This window comes from Xyrauchen texanus, chromosome 14 (genome assembly GCF_025860055.1).
Source record: "Xyrauchen texanus isolate HMW12.3.18 chromosome 14, RBS_HiC_50CHRs, whole genome shotgun sequence".
In the NCBI taxonomy this organism is placed as follows: Eukaryota; Metazoa; Chordata; class Actinopteri; order Cypriniformes; family Catostomidae; genus Xyrauchen; species Xyrauchen texanus.
This window is the reverse complement of record NC_068289.1, coordinates 39,926,780-39,949,505: the sequence shown is the minus strand read 5'-3', so window position 1 is coordinate 39,949,505 and position 22,726 is coordinate 39,926,780. Positions and strand designations below refer to the sequence as shown.

The 22,726-nt window shown below is 42.0% G+C and overlaps 1 protein-coding gene across 1 annotated transcript in view; it reads right to left on the bottom strand.

The window, feature by feature from the left end:
- The window catches only part of LOC127655367 (glypican-6-like), a 56,980-nt gene that overhangs the window by 15,663 nt on the left and 18,591 nt on the right, over positions 1 to 22,726 (bottom strand). Inside the window, exons 4-6 of the mRNA XM_052143145.1 lie at positions 18,464 to 18,629; positions 8,315 to 8,445; positions 5,038 to 5,181 (exon numbers count right to left, since the gene is read on the bottom strand). Of these exons, the coding sequence (XP_051999105.1) occupies positions 5,038 to 5,181; positions 8,315 to 8,445; positions 18,464 to 18,629 (441 nt within the window). The remainder of the gene's footprint in view (positions 1 to 5,037; positions 5,182 to 8,314; positions 8,446 to 18,463; positions 18,630 to 22,726) is intronic.

The window sequence follows — 22,726 nt, the reverse complement described above, 5'->3', positions numbered from 1 at the left end:
TGGATAGAACCCCATAGAGAGCCCCATATCTCTGAGATTTAACCGTATAGGGCCTTAAAAGGTAGTTCTGAACCAAAATCTTATAGGATATTCAGATGTTTTGTACTTGGAGTTTAAGGTTACGTCTACATTTATCCTGATACTTTTGAAAACGGCGTTTTCACTTCAAAACGCTCTCTGTCCACACTAGCGTTTTCAAGCGCTAAAATCGTGTTACTGCGCATGCGTAAAATCCCCGTTGCATGTGCAGTCTGAAACACAATTAACCTCGTGTTCAGTCATCGAAGTTTTCAAGTAAACTTCCTTTTGCCTTTGAAGGAACGCAATGTGAAGGTTGTACAAAGTAAAATAAAATGTTCAACAAATGCTATCAAACTGAGTATAAAACGGGCCGCCATCTTGATTGTTTTGGTTGGATAGATCACATGACTGCGTCACATGACAACAAATACATCAACATTTCCAGATATATCCATTTTCACAGTCCACACTACAACGCGGAAACTGCGTTTTCAAATCGACACACTTCAAGCTCGGACAAACACGCCATCTCAGTGTGGACGGAAGGCCAAAACGGAGAGGAAAAAGATTCGTTTTTGAATGAAAACGGCATACCGGGCATTATCCCGAGGGGGCTGATATATGATATATATGGCCATCGAGAGAACCGAGAGGGCCGGTGGTTCGGCCGCAATACGTGCCTAATGGGCCGCGATAATCGACACTGAGCCGCCGCGATATGCAGAAAAGGACAGACAAACACGCAAAGTGTCGGACAGCTGCCCATAAATCTTTCTCTCTCTCTCTCTCGCACTGCAGCTTCCAGTCAGCCTTTATCCCTCTCTGAGGATTGATTAGCCTGATTAGGGGCTGGGTGTGACCCGACCCGGCCCCGTCCTCTGCCCTGCCACATTCATCCCTTGTTCTGTCAGGCCGGGGAGCCCCTGGCATGACGTACACCCCCCTTCCCTGGGGAGGGGCGTGCCTTCTGCACCGTCTGCCGGCATGAGGGAGGGGACAAGAGGAGGGACACAAACAAAACAAAAAAGTCTGGCACCTACACGCCGTAACGGCGATTGTGGCAATTTAACAAAACATTTAAAAAAAGAGAGGGAACGCCCAACATGGAGCGGCAGTAGGAGAGAGGAGACAGAGAGAGAAAAAAACACCTCGGCCATGCCTCCCACCTCCAACGGATGACAGCCGTGCCTCCCCGGACGGATCAGAGGCAGTCTTCCAGCCCCTGGTGGATGGAACGGCCCACTGCATTCTCAGGAAACAGAAGGGGTCTCCCCCACCCCTGGCAGCAGTTCACCCACTCCAGGTGGTCGGCCAGGAGCCCCTCCCCGCTCGCGGCCGGCATTATCATACCCCGCCACGTTTCAGAGGCTGGTAGAGGTCTTCTCCGCCCCTGGCAGCGTCCCTAACCACTCCAGGCAGTCGGTTAGGAGCCCCTTTGCAGTTGGCGGCCGTTCGTCCGCTTTCAGGCGGCCGGGCTCCTCCGGCGGATGGCCACGGCTGCTCCATTGGGGTGGGTGGTAGAGATGAGGACTCTACAATGGCGCATCCCTCCTCCTTCCCAGATTTCGGCACCAGTGTAAAGGGGTTAAAGGGAAGGAGGAGGCGAGAACCGGCTTGAGAATATAAATAATAGTTTAATGTAAAATTGAAACAAAAAGACAAACACACACAGGTGTCGGACAGCTGCCCGTAAATCTCTCTCTCTCTCTGCAGCTTCCAGTCGGCCATTATCCTTCTCGGAGGCTTGATTAGCCTGATTAGGGGCCGGGTGTGTGGAATCATGACACGGCCCCGCCCTCCGCCCTGCCACAGCATGGCTACTTTTGAATGGCTTCAATGGAGAAAGAAGCTTTCTGCCTGCATAACGGTGTAGGGTAAGGCTTCTACCAGTAGGAGCTAACTGGACCATGCTAATGAGCCAAAACTTGACTGAAAGCTGATGCTATTATGCTATAACAACAACATGTTCTTGGTTAGATATGTCTTCCACTCATGTCTGATACATTAAAGAACAATCTTTCTTCTAAAATAACAGTCAGTGCCAAGTATGTTTTTCCCCTTTCTTCCCCTTGACTCTGTCAGAAAAGACCCAGTCTAATCTTTAATAGCTATCAGCCCCTCAAGGACCCGGACCCATTAGCAGATGCACTGGAGGAATCCCAGACATCATGTGGCGTAATGCAACACCTCCCGAGAGAGACATATGCCAGAATATCTAGCTCTTTCTAAATAGTCAGAATTTTTGAATGATCTCAATACTGATACAGCATGAAATGAGCTGAGAATTTCTCCAGTTGATTTGTATTGACTGGCTGAAAGTGTGCAATACACATCTGAGCTATAAGTTGAGCTTGCCATCACAGTGTTAAGAATGCAGATTGGGGCGAATATGGTCAAAAATGGCCCTTTTTACCTTCTTAATGTTTGTTCTGGGACTTATTGTGAACGAATCATCTCGGCTTGTTATTGTATAAAAAAAAAAAATCTAATTGTAACAACTTGCTCCACCTCTGAAATGAGTTTCCTCTGCGGATGACATCATCAAGCCCTCTTACTTTTTAACCCCTCCCCTCCAATGTCTCCATTCTGGTATGTAACGGCCACTTTTACTGATCCAGTCAGATCCTAATAGGCCAAATCAGTTCCTGTCCTACATTTGCAAATGGCATTTCATGTGGAATATATACGTATAATCAGAATCTAAATGTATACATTTCAGTTTTTTGGTAAGTGTCTATAACCCCTCTTCCTATGAAACAAAAAAGTTGAAAGGGTGGGAAGCAGAATAAATATTGGGCAACTCTTACACTGTGTTGCATGGCTTTCCAAACAATCCTCTGGCAAGCATTTTAAAGACAGAGAGAAGATAGAAATACAAACATACATTTCAGCAGAAGCTAGTTAGAATATAACACAGTGTTTACAACACTGTATAGATGTACATAACATTTGTAAACATTCATTTCAGCAGATAGCGCATAGCCAATTTGCTATCCAATGCTAATCAATTGAGAGTCCTCACTGAAGGTCAAAGGAAAACATATAATTCAGTTTTGGCATTAATATGAAAGACCGTCCACACATTTTGCAGGCGACAGACAAATACCGACTCTGTTCCAAAACCTAGTGAGCTGCCTACCAAGAAAGCATTTTAAAGGCTAGCGTATAATTCGTTTTCTGCATGCCGCTACATTTCACGCACATTCTAGTGCTTAGCGTTTTAAAGTAAACTCAGTTGACCGTGAGCCCGAATGGACGAGTTTGATACATGCACACTTTACTGCTTCGGTTTTGCATTGCATGTATCTGTCACGGAGAAGGAAATCCCATAATTGTGTAAGAAGACAGAATAAGAGCAACATTGAATATAGATGGACTTAATAGATGTATAGTTCAAATCGAATTAAAAATAGATTATTTTCCCCAGGGGCGATTCTAGGATTTCAATCTTCAATAAAAATAAAAAAAAAAGACTAAACTGGTAATATAAATGTATTTTATGCATGTTTTAACATGAAGCTAGTCAATGCTAGCATGTTTTAGCATGAAGCTAGGCAATGTTAACATGTTTTAACATGAAGCTAGGCAATGTTAGCGTGTTTTAACACGAAGCTAGTCAATGCTAACGTGTTTTAACATGAAGCTAGGCAATGCTAACATGTTTTAACATGAAGCTAGGCAATGCTAACATGTTTTAACATGAAGCTAGGCAATGATAGCCTGTTTTAGTATGTAGCTAGGCAATGCTAACATGTTTTAACATGAAGCTAGGCAATGATAGCCTGTTTTAACATGAAGCTAGGCAATGATAGCCTGTTTTAACATAAAGCTAGGCAAAGATAGCCTATTTTATCATGTAGCTAGGCAATGCTAACATGTTTTAACATGAAGCTAGTCAATGCTATCATGTTTTAACATGAAGGTAGTCAATGCTAGCATGTTTTTTCATGTAGCTAGGCAATGCTAACATGTTTTAACATGAAGCTAGGCAATGCTAACATGTTTTAACATGAAGCTAGGCTATGCTAACATGCTTTATAATGAAGCTAGTCAATGCTAACATGTTTTAACATGAAGCTAGGCAATGCTAACATGTTTTAACATGAAGCTAGGCAACGATAGCCTGTTTTAGCATGTAGCTAGGCAATGCTAACATGTTTTAACATGAAGCTAGGCATTACTAGCATGTTTAGAATGAAGCTAGTTGTTGCTCACATGTTGCTAGGCATTGCCAACAACAACACAAATAAATGGTTTAGATTGGTTTCGAACATTCATGTCAAGCCGTTGCGTCATGATGCGTCAACAGATGCTCCGGAGAAAACTGTGTTATTCTACAAACATGGTTTATGGTTTTTCCAAAATCACTAAACTAAGATCAAAATGATCAACTGCAACTCCATCTAGAGCTTTTAAGCTACACCCACCAAGCTTGGCACATACCTTCAGACTGTAGTTAAGTGTGCTCTATCTTTTCTAACTGATCTGAATTTCGGTTTTCACACAGCGGATGATCAAAAAGAGAGAAAATCCCTTAGACTTACATTGACAGAATGTTCCAACTCCAACTGTTAAATTGTTTTCATGTAAATAAATGTAAAGCATTTATCTATTCTGTTAAACCTTAAAGTTTCAAGACACAATCAAAGTTTGTCTTTCCCTATCTAGTTAATCTTATTAGTTTATCACCTTGTTAGCCTAACAGCATGCTAATGCTAAGCTCTATTGAAATGTGAATTGAAGTGTGGTTGAACTTTTTGATCCTAAAACTGATCCGGTTACCAAAATTCGAATCACTGCCCCCAGTGGCCGAAGCTGGAAGTGTTGTTGAACATATAAGCACGTGTGAGCTTCAGTTTACAGGTGGAATACCCACAAAAGGGTGCAAAAATCAACATGTTTTTAGATGTAAATAATATAATACAATCAACAATCAGCCTATGTAGGCAGTAGAAAGCAAGGAACAGAGTCTGTGGCGAGGTACTTCTTTTTTAGCACGGTATATTCACTTCTTACCAGGCGGTCGAGGCGAGTGCCAGCCGAGGTGGTCGGAAGTTCCTCGGGGCTGTATGGGCTAAAGCGGCCGTTGAATGTGTCAGGGACGCCGCGGGCTGCCCTGCTCATTCCAGAAGGCTTCGGTTGTCCACAGCCTTGGAAAACCTGCAATTACATAGAGAGGATGTGTTCTCGTAGTCCTTCTGCATACAACTGAGGTATTGAGTTACGTTGAGGAATGGAAAAAGACAAACAAGGCTGCACTCAATTATGGAGGGAACTTGCTGTTCTCACTATCCACGAATATCCCAAATCAAATGATGTCTACAAATGAAATGGTCACGTCCAAGTTAGCTAGACCTATAATACCTAAAGTTAGATTTGTTCTTGACCACATAATATTTCATAGCATGAAATCAGGGCTGTAACCACCATAGACACTGGGGAGGATTTCAGAACAGTGGTCGACCAATATGGGGTTTTTCAGTTACTGTTCTTCACTCTTTTATATTTCCACCACCACAAAATCTTGAATAATTCATGAAAGTCTTGCTTTAAATGTGAGACATTGTATATCCATTTTTAAACTGTATATTCTGGGCAGTTGATGCATAATATGTGCAAACATAGGAGTCATTTATGGGTGGGACATGCCCCCACCACTTTTTGCAATGGGCAATTTTGTCAGCACCACTTTATGAAATCGTACATTTCCAGTTGTTGGAACCCCCCCCCCGCCCACCCGCATAATTACTATTATCAAACGCTTTTGCAAAATATTAACAATGCACTAACAGTGGGTTGCTCAGTGAGTATTGACGCTGACTATCACCGCTGGAGTCGCGAGTTTGTATCCAGGGCTGTGCTGAGTGACTCCAGCCAGGCTTCCTAAGCAACCAAATTGGCCCGGTTGCTAGGGAGGGTAGAGTCACATGGGGAAACATCCTCGTGGTCGCTATAGTATGGTTCTCGCTCTCGGTGTGGTGAGTTGTGCGTGGATGCCGCGGAAAATAGCGTGAAGCCTCCACACGCGCTAGGTCTCCGCGGTAACGCGCTCAACAAGTCACATGATAAGATGCGTGGATTGACGGTCTCAGAAACGTTATTAACATTTGATACATATTTCAAAAAAATTAAGTAGTTCAAATGTTTTTGAAAATATTTAAATATTTGGTTAAAGTTTCTTCTGTTACAGTTTGATACACATTTTTGTCGTTTCGCACATTATCAGCAACTAATATGTTAAATTAATTGACATGCCATTTTCGTCAGAGTAATTATGATTAAGCATGAGGAAATATTGACTAAATTAAAAGGATGTTTCCGCCAAATATTATGACTAAAATAAAAAAACGGGATAACGGGATTAAATTGCAAACAGATGTGTCATCAAATGAAATGTCAAATGTTCATTTGAAGCCCTTCTAAATAGGGTCTAGCAACACCTATGATTTTTCCTTTTTGACAAAGCCAACATACCGTTACACCCTGTCTACACCGGTTGCGAGTGGCGTGTAGTGTTGCGTCAACAGCAGTAGAACTCGTTATAATCAACTAGATTGAAAAGTTTGTAGACAAACTTTATGCTCACTTGAAAAAGCCTTGTCTGAAAGTTTACAAAATGTTTAAAAGTTTTACAGAGACAGACAGACGATAGATGATTGACAGACAGACAGACGGCATGTTTCTGGCATGTAGCTAGGCATTGTTTGAATGTGGCTAGACCTTGCTAGCATGTTGCTAGCATGATTTTGCATGTAGCTAGGCAATGCTAGCATGTTTTTGCATGTAGCTAGACAATGCTAGCATGTTTCTGGCATGTAGCTAGGCATTGTTTGAATGTGGCTAGACCTTGCTAGCATGTTGCTAGCATGATTTTGCATGTAGCTAGACAATGCTAGCATGTTTTAACATGAAGCTAGGCAATGCTAGCATGTTTTTGCATGTAGCTAGACAATGCTAGCATGTTTCTGGCATGTAGCTAGGCATTGTTTGAATGTGGCTAGACCTTGCTAGCATGTTGCTAGCATGTTTTTGCATGTAGCTAGACAATGCTAGCATGTTTTAACATGAAGCTAGGCAATGCTAGCATGTTTTTGCATGTAGCTAGGCAATGCTAGCATGTTTTAACATGAAAATTTTTAAGTAGTTCAAATGTTTGGTTAAAGTTTCTTCTGTTACAGTTTGATACACATTTTTGTCGTTTCGCACATTATCGGCAACTAAAATATGTTAAATTAATTGACATGCCATTTTCGTCAGAGTAATTATGATTAAAATGATTAAAAATGGCATGAGGAAATATTGACTAAATTAAAAGGGACGTTTCTGCCAAATATTATGACTAAAAAATAACAAATAAAAAAAACGTGGTAAATTTACACCGCTCATGCTAAAGCAAAATGCAAACAGATGTGTCATCAAATGAAACGTCAAATGTTCATTTGAGCACATGAATTGTTCGGCAACTATGACAAAGTAGTTTAAATTTATTTTGTACATTTTTATTGGTCATGTTAATGTTTGCATTTTTTGTTTTGAGTCGAAAAAGAGGAAATTCTGTACTTTGGATCAGTACAACACATGGACTATTTCTTCATCAATACTGTAAAATATTATTTGAAATTATTCATGTAATGTAACTGTCGCCACCCCTTTTTAAAACAAAGTGAAAAGCAATTTTAGGTCAAACCTCTGAATGTGTAAAAGTGTATATTTGAGGCACTGTGACCTTTTAAAATGTCTTTTTTGTCATTTTTAATCGTGGTTTCGCCATCAGTATGTTGGGCTGGTCGGGATGCTCAAACATACCGAGCAATGTTTTGATAGCACCACAATGTACCGTGTTACACTTCTCAGGGAAATCAACCCATAAATTGCTTACTTATAGTTGCTCTGCATGCTAAACTGGGTTACGGGAAAGTATTCTAACGACCAAAAAATTACAAACGTCATCTTTAACTATTCCAAGAACTTAAATCCCTTGAGGGGCAGGATGATACCATCTGCTGCGAGTTAACCAAACGTTGTCTTTTTTTCTTCTTAAGAAACTACAATTAGTGGCCGCAGAGAGATGCAAGGACACATTTACTGGCGTGTGCGCTGAGCTACAGATTTCTGACCATCCGCAACTATGTTGTTAAAAATAAAACTGGAATGGAGGATGACAGGGTTCAGATCACTAAATTCTAGGCTTGCTTGTACAAGACTTGATGTCACAACATGATCATTATGGACAAACGCGGTGGCTGTGCCGGTCCGGGTGGAGGATGAGAGGGGCAGGAGGTTGCAGACATACTTGATGGGAGAGTTGCATGCTGTTCTCCTGCATATACATGATGGCCTCTGATATCTTCACATCTATCGGCTCCATGACAGATTCGATGTTGACCGGTCCTTCCAGTCGCTCCGTCAACAGCAACATGGCATCTGTCAAAACACAGCATGGAAGAGAGATGTGAAAGAGCGACTGAGACGGACAGCTCTTAAAAATGTCTACTGGAACGTCGTTTTTCTTCATCTATTGAATATGATTTATTTGATTAACAGCTCAAAACATTTCAGAACAGTCATCATTTACTCACCCTCATGTGGTTTGCTGTTATTATTTAATGGAACACAAAAGGAGAAAATTTTTCTTTTTTTGTGTTCTGCTGAAATCATTACTGTATACAAGTTTACAATGACATAAGAGGATCATTTTTACTGTGTGCAAAATATAAAATGAAATTATTTTCCTGACACACACACACACACAGACACACACACACACTCACACTTAAACGCACTCACACACACACACACACACGCAGGCACGCACGCACTCACACTCACGCACGCACTCACACTTAAACACACTCACACACACACACTCACTCACACTTAAACACACACACACACACACACACTCTTAAACACACTCACACACACACACACTCACACTTAAACACACTCACACACACACACACACACACTCACACTTAAACACACACACACACACACACACACACTCTTAAACACACTCACACACGCACACACACTCACACTTAAACACACTCACACATACACACACACACACACACGCACTGCACACACTCACACTCACACTTAAACACACTCACACATACACACACACACACTTACACTCACACACACTCACACTCAAACACACTCACACACACACTCACACAAGTACGGTCACACTCACACGCACACTTAAACACAATCACACAAACTCACTCTCACACACACACTCACACAAACACACAATCACACACACACACACACACACACACGCACTCACTCTTACACTTAAACACACACACACATTCACACACTGATCACACACACACACACTCACACTGATCACACACACTCACTCACAAACACACACACTAACGCACGCACTCTCACACTTAAACACACACACACACTCACACACTCACACTCACACACACTCACACACTGATCACACACACACACGCTCACACACTCACACTTAAACACACACACACACACACACAATCACCAATCACACACACATACACACTCACTCTCACACACACACACACACACACACAAACTCACGCACCCTCACACACAATCACATACACACTCACACACACACACACACACACACACATAATCACACACACACACACTCACTCTCACACACATACACACACACTTTCACACACACAAACTCTCACTCCACACACTCACACATTTAAGTAAATTTTAAAAATTTTAAACATTTTGATTTAATAACAAATGTCCAGATTAATCTCTGAAAAAAAGAACTTGAATATATTTATACATTTAATATATTTTTTAAATAGTCAAATATATTTGAAGTGTAAACATTTCTCACCTAAGTTCTCTTGACTCTAATGTATCAGGCTGCTTCAGCTTTGAGGTTGTTTTCCTCATTATTCCCATGGTGATGCGTTCAATTATTCATAACATTTTCTCTTTAAAATGTAGAATTTTTTTATTATTATTTTTGGATTACAGTATTAATAATGAACTGTTCAATGAGGACGTTCCTAAAGCTAAAGTATGCAACTTTTGAGAGGTTCAAATACTTTCCCCTATCCCAGCTTAATAAGCAATGACAACTTCAACCTCGTGCGACCCCGTGTCCACATGTGGATGTTGTATTTTGGCTTTGCTATATGCCACGCATAATTGAAATGAATAAAGACAGACTCTAGATGGTCATTTCAATAAAAATCAAATCCCTTTATTGTCACTCATCCATATACACCATATACACAAGTGCAACAGTGGGGGAAAGTCTTGGGTGCATTTCCAGACAATTACAATAAACATCCGATTCACACATGACACAGCTTACACATCTGTTACACCTAATCATATTCAATATACAGTATACACTAAATAAGAAGACTGTATAATACAGTGCGGTGCTGATATATGTATCGTGATCAATCAAGAGTTCAAAAGTCTGATTGCTTGGGGGAAGAAGCTGGCATGGAGTCGGCTGGTGCGGGTCCTGATGGCAGCCCATGGCTCGGGTGTCTCTGATGATCCTCTGAGCTTTTTTCACACACCGCCTGGTATAGACGTCCTGGAGGGAGGGTTAAACTTCTAGTGCACCGAGTCACGTGACACAACAGCATGCTGTCGATTTCCATGAAAGGCGGCACAGCGCCAACAAACGTGCCTCTGGTAAGAAATCTGTTTAAGATGTTTTCATTGAAATCTTTGGATGTAAAGTCTCTAGTTTTGTTTGATATGCCACTTTTAAAAAAAATGATACATTTCTGGCGCATCAGAGTGCTGATAAACACGATGTCCAGATATGTGGAAACTGAGTTGGGGGCGGGACTATCTGTTTTTGCTCAACGACAGATGTTTAAATAAACAATGTTTATTTGCAAATCTGTTTGATGATGCTAGAGGTGCAGAAATTGCACATTTCAACTTTAATTGTAAAAAAATAGGCTTTCAAAATATAATCTCTTATTTCTGTCTTTTTGGGGTGAAATATGATTCATACATGTGATCAAACAGGCTTTGTACATTTTCCCAATTCCAACCAAATTCATTAAAAAATAAAAAGTTAGTTCGAAAGGCTGGATGGACGTAGAAACTGTCTCTAATACTTTCCCAGACAGTTCTAATTCCAGCTGACGGGTGTGGCAACAGATTTGTCCACAAATATGACAGTGGGAAACATTCTTTCTTGTCAACATCTATTTTCTCAGGCGTGGACTGCATGTTTGAAGCTCCAAACTCCACAAAACCATCCAAACATGATCTGCAGATGCTCAACAGCAGCTGGGCACTGAGTGGGCACAGGGCAGGAGTGAGCTGGCATCACAGATTTAATAATATACTGGTCAGACAATAAGCCTCTCCTGGGATGCAATAAATATGAATCACATTAAGACAGAAATTTGACTTAAATTCAAAATGTAACATTTTTCGTTTCCAGAAATGTAGAATTCAGTCATTGGCTGTGTCTCGTTTGGAAGGATGCATCCTCCGGAGTTCGCATTTGTAGGCCGCATCAGTCATCAAGGCTGTCTCGTTTCATTAAAGCGAGTGGGACACTTCGAATGCGACCTTCTTCCAGGGGAATTCAGAGGATGCGTGAGGTCTATCCTTCGTGGGCACTCACAACCCACAATTCTTTGCTTCAACGGAAATGTCAAAAATAAAATAACAACACCAATTTCCCCGTAAATATGATGTTCAAACGCAAGGAATCTTAATTCCCAAGTTGAAGTACCTCAGTAGACGGGTGCAGAGTATATAATATGTATAATTATATTAATATATAGTGTAAAGCGGGTTAAACCTTTATCCCTTGCATGCCCCATCAGGCTGATTGGGGACCAGGCGTCCGTTGTTCCAGCCCGACCCCGCCCTCCTCCGCTCTACACTCCTCCCGGCGTTGCCTCAGGACAGGAGCCCCCGGCATGACGTGCAATGCCTTGCTCGACATGGGAGGGGACAGGAGGCCAAAAAAAATAAAAATAGGCGAGGGAAAGGCCAACATGGAGCGACAGAGAGAAAGAGAGAGAGAGAAACCTCACTCATCGGTTCACTGATGCGCGCGTCGCATGGTCACTCCACCCTCTCAGGCAGATGGAAGCCACTTCTCCCTGGGCAGACCGAGTCAGACCTACGACCCCCAGTGGACAGAACGCCCCTCCACGTTCCCAGCAACTCGTAGGGACACTCATTCACCCCTGGCAGCGGCCCTAACGCTCCAGGCAGCCGGGGAGTCGCTTCCCACCTCCCCGGCCTCCACCTTCTCCACCTTCTTTCAACCCCTCCGCATTTCTGGGGGACAGCAGGGCACTCCTCCGCCCCGGCAGCGTCTTCATAGCTCCAAGCGGTCGGTGAGTCCAGTCTCCACTCGCCTCGTGTACGGCGGCCGTTCCCCGCGTCCGGCGGTCGGGCTATCCCGGCGGATGGCAACGGCGCTCCCCTGGGTGGACGGCAGTGTCCAGGACTCCGCGACGGGCATTTTCATAACATTTTCTTTTTATTGTAATAAATAAATATGATAAAATGTAGAATTTTTTTATTATTATTTTTGGATTACAGTATTAATAATGAACTGTGCTTCAATGAGGACGTTCCTAAAGCTAAAGTTCCTAAAGCTCAAATACTTTCAAATAAGTATTCAAATAAGGTCTCACTCAAAGCGCTAGCGCTTGTTAAAGAGTGGCGTGCCGTCATAGCAACCATGTTACGTTTCCTTTGTCCTACGAAGGCCATCTCGTTTAAACAAGATTTGTTTACGCTCGGTTTACTGCAGCCTTCAAAGGACACATCCTAACTAGCACGCAGCCTTCGAAACGAGACGCAGACAAATTGACCGGACAACGATTGCTCATTTTAACATTATCAATATCAGCTGATGGTCATTGTCCAAGTCAATCAACAGAAGAGTTAGTTTCCCCCTCATGTTAATTCTATAATCTACAGTCTTGTCTATGACTAGTGTGACTGCCAAACATTAGAAATAGTATATTAGCCAAAATATACAGTATTTCTGCAAAACATAAAATGACGCATTTTATTTATATTCAAGATGATAACTCGTGGTTACGTGGTGACAATTAAGCATAACATGCAACGAATAGTAGGCCACATACAGCATATACTGCACAGTAAACAGTAAGTGCAGCCCCAGTCTTGCTTTCCACAATTATATCCCAAAAACAGCTGCAAGCCATTAACCGTTTCCGTTCGAGACTTGTGATTGTGGCCTCGTCCCCCAGCAGCAGAGCTGTCATTATTTATTTGTGTTTGTTTAACCGTGTGTTCTCCTGCAATACAGTCAGACTGCCTGTGAGATCATACGCAAAACAAACAGATGTCATTAAGTCCCTCTCGACAGTTTCGCAGGCACGATCACGAGTCGTGTATGTCATCCGATGGAGCGTGCCGTTATTGCACTCCTGATGAGGGATTCACAATCACTTAAACACAATGAGTGATCAAAGTGAGCTCCCGTTGACTGATTCAATCCCAATGGAGATTTATTCGTCAAATCCTTGAGATGTTATAAAATGCCAAATGTCTTTGAAATTAACAGGAAATTGTGCCCCCTTTTCTGTAGTTATTAAGAGTAAGCATCATCTAAATGTGTTCCTCAAAAAAGCATATTGCAGTCTCAAAATGATTTGCATTATTTGACTAATTTTGCACTATAACTAATGTAATACAGGTTAAAAAGTAGCAGCAACACGTTTCTTTTGTCTCTAACATTCAAAGAAAAACAATTTCTAAAATTCTAAAATAGAATCCCAACCTGACTCTCGACTTCCTCACCAAATTATCAATGTGCGGCTTAAACGTCAGACAATTATAGAATAAAATAAAATACCTAAATATTTAAAGGTACATTCAGGGGTGGACTGGGAAGAACAATCGGCCCAGGATTTGACATAGCTGCAGCATCGCTGTCCTTTTCTGCACATCGTTGCCCCTTTCGGCATATCGCGGCGGTGTTTTGTGGCCCCTTCTTCATAACGCGGTGGCCCATTCTGCCCGTTTCGTGGCCGGCCCACAGGCCCACCCGGTTGTCCTGCTGGCCAGTTCGCCCCTGAAGCATCCCATGCTTGTATAGAACCCGAAAAATTCCATTATACAAATTCTACTATTCTAGCTTAATCGCAGAGTGTACGTTGCAACCATAGACTGTAAAAAAGATGGCCGACGCCCCTTCGCTCTTTTCCATTGGTGAGAACTGAAGCCGCCAGTGTCCCGATATGGCGCTGACATCTTGGGACTTGAGTCTGCGCAGTTGCGATTTCGGGACCAGACCTGCGCGGTAGTGAGCAGGAAGTAAAGCCGCGAAATCAAGGCCCCGCCCTCACTCTCGTTGAATCAATCGCAAGCACACGCCCCTGCACTTTTGACTTTTGACTTATGACGGTGTGAAATAATTAATTATAGAAATGTAGATATTACATTTAAAGCTCCAATCTCCTCAGTCCTCTGAAGATCCCGAAAAAAAGTCAGTTGGTGCTTCAGTGACTACTTCACTCAGAGAACCTGTCAATCACAGCTGTCAATCATGATGTCACAGCACCGTTTTTATAGCATCAAATAACTAAAAACAAACTTATTTTGAAAACAAACACTTGAAATGACATCAACGTGATAGAAACGACAGTAAATGACAGAAACTATCTTTGGAAAAAAGATATGTGAAGTGTAATTTAATAGTTTAATTGGCCTCACGTCCCATTGAAAAACATGGGGAGGCGGGGTTTATGACCTATACTAGGACCAGCCACCGGGGGGCGATCGAGACCTTTTGGCTTCACTTTTGAGGGCTTGTGCGGCACACTTGGTTGCAATGGATTATATATCGCCTACATTTGAATATTACTTGACTCACATTAGCAACTAAATGGAGCTTTATTAAACGATTAATTAAACAAAACACTATGTATTTTGAGCAATGTTCAAGTATCTTCAGAAAAGCTCATTTTGAGAGTATACATTAAAAGGAACACATATTATAATTTTCCCTTATTAAACTCCATAAACACTTGGTTTGGACCTCGTCCCGTTTTCACCACTCATCTCTTATTCATGAGCAGGCCATCTCAGGACACAGGAAGTGTTCTGGGCTTGAATTTTCATGAATTGTGAAGTTGTGGCTAGATCCTGTTACCTAATGAAACAAATCATGCAATTAAAAAGAAATGAGCAAATAAAATCGATAAGGATCCGTTTACACTTTGGTAACAGAGGACTGCGGAAAGGGCAAGACTAATTTGTGTTTTTGTCAAACGGTAACAAGGATAAATATTCACGTGAATTACAAAATGAAACTCAGAGAAAAAGACTCAGGAGAGGTCAGCTGTGACTCCTTAAATTCCTTAGGAGACACAAACAGATGAGACAAATGTTGTCATACAGTAAGAGTATAAAGCTGGAAGACCCGTGTGGATTGCATAGCTCAGATCATTTGCTTTTGGACAAATTCACAATGAGATCTCTTGACTTTTGATTACAGACTTCATCCAGTACATCATGGAATTGTTCGAGACATTGTTGAAATATCTTCCGAAACTCTAGAGGAGACACATGGGAGATTACTGGGATCTTTTCCTCGGGAGAAACATCTGAGAAGCTTTTGCATTTAATCTGACACACTTGAAGTAGAGCTTCCATAGCTAGAAGTGCTTGGGGTCACATACTGTACTTGAGAAGAGTGTTCTTCATGTGAAACTGAGATCATTGAAGAAACATGGACAAGGTTTTTATGGCATTCAAACATTTCGGCAGTCGCCCAAGCAAATTCAATAACATTCATCTTGCGCTTGGTGCTTCATTAGCGCTTTACACGCTTCTCATCTGACACTGTCATCTGCGTTTCATGTGCGTGTCGTGCACACTATCTCTGGAGCACGCAAGTGCACGTGAGTCCAGCAAGCTTCCCGATATTTACAGGAGAGCGCAGAGCGGGATCTCACGTGCGAAAAACCCTGAAAGAACATCTCCAAAGAACTCCAAAACATGTCAAGAAAATGAAGAGGAGCTTGTTATTAAAATAGAAACGACATCTGTGGTGTTGGTTCACAAAAGCCGACACAGAGTCACATGATAATTCGCTGTCCTTTCCTACATATCGCTGCCCCCTTCGGCATATCGCGGCACCATTTTTGTGGCCCGTTCTTCATAACGCGGTGGCTCCTTTCAGCTTATCACGGCCCATTCAGCCTGTTTCGCGGCCGTCCCATAGGCCCACTTGGTTCTCTTGACGGCCAGTGCGCCCCTGATCAGCCCAAAAGTGCTTCGGCCCAATGGGAAAATGCCCTCCTAAGCAACCCTATTGTCCCAGTTGCTAGGGAGGGTAGAGTCACATGGGGTAACCTCCTCGTGGTGGTGATTAGTGGTTCTCTCAATGGGGCGTGTGGTGAGTTGTGTGTGGATCGAGGAGAGTAGCATGAGCCTCCACATGCTGTGAGTCTCCGCGGTGTCGTGCACAACGAGTCACGTGATCAGATGCGCGGATTGGCGGTCTCAGAAGCGGAGGCAACTGAGACCTGTCCTCCGCCCCCCGGATTGAGGCGAGTAACCGCGTCACCACGAGGACCTACTAAGTAGTGGGAATTGGGCGTTCCAAATTGGGGCGAAATGGAGATAAACATTTATAAAAGCAGTTGGATGCCCTGGTTGAAGCTGGTGACATGCGAGCGGATGATTTAATTTGTGCAGTCAGAAACTTTTATTCATCATCGGTGGATTACCTCCAAAACTGGAGCCGCTCATTGGAGAACACAGAATACATTTGAGTGGGCCCTACTGAGAGACATCCCAGAGTGGAAATACATTCAGAGCGTCCTCAAACACTTCTACCCCGAATCTCCGCTGTCAGTTTGATTGATGAAACCACGCTCTTTGATGAGTGGGCTTGCACGAAAAACATTGTGTTCCTATCAGCTCGCCCTCCAGCTTGTTGCCGAATCATATGTGACGGTCAAATATGAACTCCTGCAGTAGTTTTTCTATCGCAAAAAAATCCCCTTGCCCTACTGTACTCTTCAATCGGTTCTATAAACTTTAACTCTTAACGTGCACTTTTCCCAACTTTAAGGTTTACTTTGAATAATGGCACTTAATGGGCTGTATGCAACACTTAATGTGTTTTAAGGGTGTTCTAAAGTGGAAGAGAAACCAAAAGGGATTATTACATTTTACCTATAAAGCCCCTTAAGTACCACTTAATGGTTATTTTCTGCAACTCCTTTAAATTTAAGGGAAACTTTAGGGTGTTCTAAAGGGCAAATTATACTTAAGGTGCTTTATGCAACCGGACACTGTCTCACTTCATTCCTGCACAGAACTGGGCTTACAAATGGCGACCAGACATCCTCTTTTAGCCAAGTCACACAGACCACTCATTGGAAGCAATGTTAAAAACATTCCACAATGCCCATGTAAGCCAAACCAAAGTTCTGCCCAATATCTGCCTGGAATAAACAGAGAAAGAAACGTTCCTTCTTCAAATGGACTGTTTACTCCAACACAGTGTGCACAACAGCATATGACCGCAGTAGGTTGCTATAAAATTATTGCTACATTATTTCAGCAATCTCAAACCCCCCAAAAATGGCACAAAGGCATCCCAAACCCATATGCTGTTTTTTTGTTTTGTCCCCATTAGAACACAAAAGGGGATTTTTGGAAAGAATCTTCTCACCCAAAAACACCTACAGTAAAAGTTATATAAATGTAGTACATATCTTGTGCGATTTATTCCAAGTCTTCTGAAAGAATACAATAACTTTGAACAGACATGATGTTTTAATTGTTTTTGGAGCTAGACAGACATGGTCACTATGAACTGTCATTGTATGGAAAAGAGCGGCATGAAGATTCTTAAAAAAACAATTCCCTTTAAAAAAAGTGAACTATTCCTTTAAGAAGATTCAGCTATATTCACCAAGTGCAAATAAATCAATCTGATTGGTTAATGAATCTGAGAATCTGACATTAGACGCCTATAGATCTTTTCCACCATGACGACACTTTGCAGGCAAACCCGGAAAGCTAATTCGGCACGGGTTCCCTCAGGAATTCCGTATGGTTTTTACAATATGGATTTTCGAATTATGAGTGAAGCCGTTGTGTTTTGTAAAAATGCATGTTGCTAAATAAGGATCACAACAATTGTCCATTTCATGAAGCACGTCTAGCTCCAATGCTCATGGTAGTTGTAGCCCTTAATTAGCATTGCAATAGCAACTGTTCATTTGCGCTGTTGAAGGATTCAGTAGAAAGTATAAAGGCTCTGAGGGTTGGAATAAAAATGTGTTTCACGATTCATTTGTACCCTGAAGAAGTCTGCAAAATGACAGAATCTATAGCGTAAAGGAGTTTCTCCTGATCTGTAACCGGTCCAAATGTATGTTTCCGAATTCCACTGACTGAAAGAGACTCTTACCAATGTATTTGCTCCATTCTGGGTCGAGATGGGCCTGGTTGGTGAGACAGCCCTTCAGAACATTGAGACAGTAGTTCTTACAGGGCTTCAGCGTGAACAGCTCTTGACAGGAAGAGCAGAAGAGCATTCTGGTGAAGCTGTCGATGCATGCAGAGCTCAAGATAACCTGTGGAGAGAAGGGTTGAAACATAATTCATGTGCTAAATCATGAAAAAAGTCAGGCGTACAGTGGAAAGAAAAAGTATGTGAACCCTTTGGAATTACCTGCATTTATGTGTAAATATGTCTTAAATATGGTTTGATATTCATCTAAGATACAATAATGAATGAACAAAAACTGTTAACTAATGACACATTTTTTTGTTCTTGTGCATATTGAATACATAATTCAAACATTCACAGTGTAGGTTGGAAAAAGTATGTAAGTTTTCTCGAAGTGCTTAGATATTCATCTGTGCACAGTTAGACACATTGTCTATATATGGAGATGATTTAGTACTATAGGTACTCTCACTAGAAGTGGCCGTCCAGCCAAGATGACTCAAAGGGAACACGAGATAATAAAGAACCCTAGAGTGACAGATAAAGACTTGAAGGAATCATCAGAACTGGTTAACATCTCTAATCATGAGTCTACTATATGGAAAACACTAAACAGGTGTGTGTTCATGGCAGGACGTCACGAAGGAAGCCGCTGCTTTCCAACAAAAACATTGCTGCGCTCCTGAAGTTTGCCAAAGACCACCTTGACACTCCACAATGCTATTGTGAAAATTTTTTGTGGACTGATGAAACTAAGTGTTGTGTTTTATTTTGAAACGATTAAACCAGTGTATGGCATAAAAAGGGCACGCATACCAACATGCAAACATCATCCCAACGGTGAAGTACGGTGGAGGGAGCATCATGATTTGAGGCTGCTTTGCTGCTTTGGGGCCTGGACTGCTTACTATCATTGAGGGAAAAATTAATTCCCAAGTTTATCAAGATATCCTACAGGATAATGTCAGGGTGGCTGTGTGCCAGCTGAAGATCAGGGGTGATGCAGAAGGACAATGACCCTAAACATTGAAGTATATCCACTACAGAACGACCCAGTCCCCTGTGTCCCAAGGCCATTTCCCTGTCACTGCCAGTGCCCACAACCACGGAGGCGATTCCCCAGTCACTGCCAGTGCTCACAGCCACAGAGGCTGTTCCCATCACTGCCAGTGCCCACGACCACGGAGGCCATTCCCCTGCTTCTGCCAGAGTCCACGGCGGCCATTCCCCAGTCCGGTCTTCCTATCCTTGCTCCCCTCCTCTCCACCCTAATTCCCTACCTCAAACCTCCTCCAAGACCACAAGACCCAGTCCTCTCTGTCCTGAGGCTGCATCCCAGGCCACCAGACCTCGCCCCTTTCCTTAAACTCCCTCCCTGGTTTCCCTCACTTTCTGTTGTGTTTTCTGTTCTGTGTTAGTTCTCATTATGTTTGTCTAGTCACTTCTAGTGCTTTTAGATCTGAGTGCTGCATTCGAGTTGCATTAGGATGGTTTAGGTACTATTTATCATTTATGTAAATTAAGAATTGTCAAACCAAACAAAAGTAAAAGTATGGAGTGCCACAGGGATCAGTTTTATGGCCTCTGCTTTTCTCCATGTATATGCTTCCCCTGGGAGATATTATCAGGAATCGTGGAATAAGTTTCCACTGCTATGCCGACGATACTTTATATTTCTTCAAAACCTGATGAGATTTCACAATTCTCGAAATTAGCAGAGTGTATCAATGAAATAAAAGATTGGATAGCCAGAAATGTCCCTCTACTCAATTACGACAAAACAGAGGTACTAATTATTGGACCAAAAACCTCTAAAAATAAGACTCTAAAATATAATTTGACTCTAGATGTAGTTACATCGTCTTCAACAGCGAAGAACTTGGTGTTATATTTGATACCAATCAGCCTTTGAAAATCAAATTACCAATGTTTGTAGAACAGCATTCTTCCACCTAAGAAATATTGCTAAATTATGGCACATGCTCTCTGTTGCTGATGCTGAAAAACAAAGTGACCTCAAAACTAGATTATTGTAATGCATTACTGGGAGGATGTCCAGCAAGATCAATAAATATACTTCCATTGGTTAAAAATGCAGCAGTCAGAGTGCTAACGAGAACCAAGAAATATGATCATATTAGCCCCATTTTATCATCGTTACATTGTTACCTGTTAAATTCTGTATTAATTTTAAAATTCTGTAACTACATACAAAGCTTTGAATGGTCTCTGCAGTACTTAAGTGATCTTCTGTCACGCTATATTCCATCACGTTCATTACGATCACAAAATTCTGGCCTGTTAATAGTCCCTAGAATATAAAAATCCACTAAAGGAGGAAGATCCTTTTCATATTTGGCTCCTAAACTATGGAATAGTCTCCCAAACACTGTTCAGGACTCAGACACACTCACTCAGAAGTCTAGACTAAAGACTCATCTATTTAGCCAGGCATATTATATATCTATAAATCTGAAATAAATTGAATGGCATCTATGCTAATATAATTTTTTGTTTTTCCTATCTCAACCTTGGTACTCCTATCCTGAGGTCACCAGAACCGGCTGGATCCAGCTGCAGCTGTGTGATTATGACTAATAGCAGCCGGTGCCAGCCAAACATCACTTCAGTCTATTACGATGGACTTCACAGGATGAACTGATGCCAACTACAACTGCAAGACACTGGATAAATCATATGCCATTGTCTGAACCTTGGATTTAGGATGAACCTCACCGAAATTACCGGCCAGGTTGAACAGCGATTCACCTCACTGATCTCGGCCTGCATCACCTCGGTCTAATGATGGACTACGATCTTGAAATGGAATAAATAGACTATCAATTGATTGCCAACAAAAGCCTTCATCAGCCAATTAACAAGGACAATTACATCTATATGAACTTCTGCACTTAATCCAGGATGGACTTCAAAGACATTAATCATTAATCTTACAGTTCAAACACAATCGATGTTTAAACACTGACCCTTAACACTTAGTTTAATAATTTTAAACCATGACTTTAACTATACATAATTAATATTGCCATTATATTCATGATGTTAGCCAGAGGGGAACTGGCCCCCACAGCGAGTCTGGATTCTCCCAAGATTATTTTTGGTGTCGGTATCTGGACACATGTGCCATGTTCTGTCTGTTATTGGCGTGAGTGTATTGCTCTTATGTCATCTTGGCGGCCTGCACTCTGCATCAATAGTTTATGTCTGTCTTTTGCGAACACGGGTGCACCTCGCGTTGCACTGCGCGTCCAGGTTACAAGCGGTCTTCACGTTGTGCTGAGGTTCGGTCACTTCGGTCTGAAGTGTCGGGTTTGTGTGTGACGCATTCTCTCTTCTTGTCTGTCAGTTGGCATGAGCGTATATTGCCTTATTGACTTGCTGATGTGCGCTCATGCCATTTGGGTGTTTTGTGTCGAGTGAGAGCCTGTGGCTTTGTTTTGTTTCTGTATTGCCACATGTCTCTCATTCTTGCTTCATACCCCGCCTCCTTGTTTGCCTATTATTAGTTAATTTGCCTCTCCTGCCCCCTTGTTAACCTCTTTGATTTCCCTCCCTATTTTAGTCTTCTCGTGTGTGCTGTCCAGTGCGTCTTGTTCATTGGTCTTTTTCTTTGGTCCTGTCCTTCAGTCTTGTTTCCAGAACTGTCGGTCCTGTTATTGCCCCATTATCCAGCCCAGCCCGTTTTTGTTATCGCTCAGTACCTGATTTTTCCCCTTCAGGGTAGTTTGAGTTTTTGCTTTTATTTTTTATATTAATAAAACCTTTGTTTTTTAACTCTGTGTTTTGGTCCTGAGCCTTTGCTAAACTGAACTGAGAAAAGAGATGTGCTCAGAGATTTCGAGAGACAACATGAAGCCCCAGCTGAGGTCAATAAAAGTGTGAATAACAGTCTTCTCCATTTCAGCTTTTTGATCAGACGTGTCAACAGAAGCAGATATGAATGCAACGATGCACCTTTTGCAAGGCTTTGAATTTAAAGCAAAACACTTCATTTAGGAAGATGCTGTTAATCCTTAAAACAACAAATGCTGGTAAATGTACAATGCGACATTCATTTTGAAGCCTTTCCGTTTCCGTATGTGTTTGAATGTAGCTTCTCACTTCCAGAAAAGCCTGTCGCTACGTTGCCCAATGTGATTATTAAACCACAAAAGGCTGCTATTGAATTCAAAAAATATGTAGTCTGTATGTGTTGCGCTA